The 1,469-nt window shown below is 38.5% G+C and overlaps 1 protein-coding gene across 1 annotated transcript in view; it reads left to right on the plus strand.

Moving 5' to 3' along the window:
- SCN2A (sodium voltage-gated channel alpha subunit 2) overlaps positions 1-1,469 on the plus strand; it is a 90,020-nt gene that overhangs the window by 18,889 nt on the left and 69,662 nt on the right. The window contains 2 exon segments of the mRNA XM_012808452.1: positions 863-1,056; positions 1,198-1,404. Of these exon segments, the coding sequence (XP_012663906.1) occupies positions 863-1,056; positions 1,198-1,404 (401 nt within the window).

A 1,469-nucleotide genomic window follows, 5' to 3' on the forward strand; every position in this document is an offset into this window, starting at 1 on the left:
ATTTATTAAAGCACTCAGTAAATTGATTTTAATTATTATGGACATCATACAAATATTCATTATTAGGAAGTGTTAGCACATGGAGCTAACACCTAGGAAAATTCAGAGAAATCGTTATATTTCCCTAATTGTCAAGGTTTTAGAATCATAAACAAAAATCTAAAACTCTTTCTATGGAAAGATGATATTGTAGACACTAGTAACGAATACCTGTAGCAAAATTCCCAACAACCACATCTGAATTTGATTCCAATGATTAATATTGTGCTGCCTTTAACCTCAGAGTATATTGACAAATAAAATATACTGATTGTAATTTCTTGCATGTACTGTACTAAATGTTTACATACAATTTCCACTTGAATGGTTGCAAATTTGTAAGACAGGTACTGTTACCGAAGATTAGCAAGAAACTTGTCCAAAATCATTTGGCTTAGAAATGTCAGGCATGACAATGAGCTGGGTCTCCTTGATCTTCCGGGTTGTGCTAGGAAATCCTCACTCCTTTCAGGGTGCTGCCACCCAACCTTTCTTCACCACGCTGCTCTACCCCCACCCTCACACACCTTCCTGCCTCAAAGCATAGACCGAGAAAATCACCTTTACCCTACAGACTTATTTATCTACACAAATCTGCAAGTTCCAGAAGTTATGAATCGTGATAACATTGCTTTTATACGGCGATATGGTGATGACTATTACGAATCACAGAAGAATTCACAAAACAGACCTAATAGATTCTGTTATTACATAAATCAGTCTGCAGAGTGCTAAGTTAAATGCTGAGGGAGGTGAGAGGAATGAGCTTTCTCTAGTGCTTATGTAAAATTGGCCTAGGTATCTATAAAAACAGGAAAGCCAGCTAGCAGACTTGCAGTTACTGACTTCCTTTCTCCCCTTTAACCTAATTACAGCCAGTGTCCCGAAGGCTACATCTGTGTAAAGGCCGGTAGAAACCCCAACTACGGCTATACCAGCTTTGACACCTTTAGTTGGGCCTTTCTGTCCTTATTTCGTCTCATGACTCAAGACTTCTGGGAAAACCTCTACCAACTGGTGAGAACAGATTAAATGGTTTTTTAGGAAAGCATAAAAATACTGAGATCAAGAGAACTGCTATAGAATACTTTGTAACTTAGAGTATGAGTTTGTGACTTTCTATGTAAAATTTATTAAAATATCTCTTCCAATCTGCAGACACTACGCGCTGCTGGGAAAACATACATGATATTTTTCGTGCTGGTCATTTTCTTGGGCTCATTCTACCTAATAAATCTGATCCTGGCTGTGGTGGCCATGGCCTATGAGGAGCAGAACCAGGCAACACTGGAAGAGGCTGAACAGAAAGAGGCTGAATTTCAGCAGATGCTTGAACAGTTAAAAAAGCAACAGGAAGAAGCTCAGGTAGAGTTGGCAAGCAGAGGACCTTTTTGATTTTCTTTTTCTCAATTCTCTGATGGAAACATTGA

This window comes from Otolemur garnettii, unplaced genomic scaffold (assembly GCF_000181295.1).
Source record: "Otolemur garnettii isolate 467f Iridium unplaced genomic scaffold, OtoGar3 scaffold00090, whole genome shotgun sequence".
Lineage (NCBI taxonomy): Eukaryota > Metazoa > Chordata > Mammalia > Primates > Galagidae > Otolemur > Otolemur garnettii.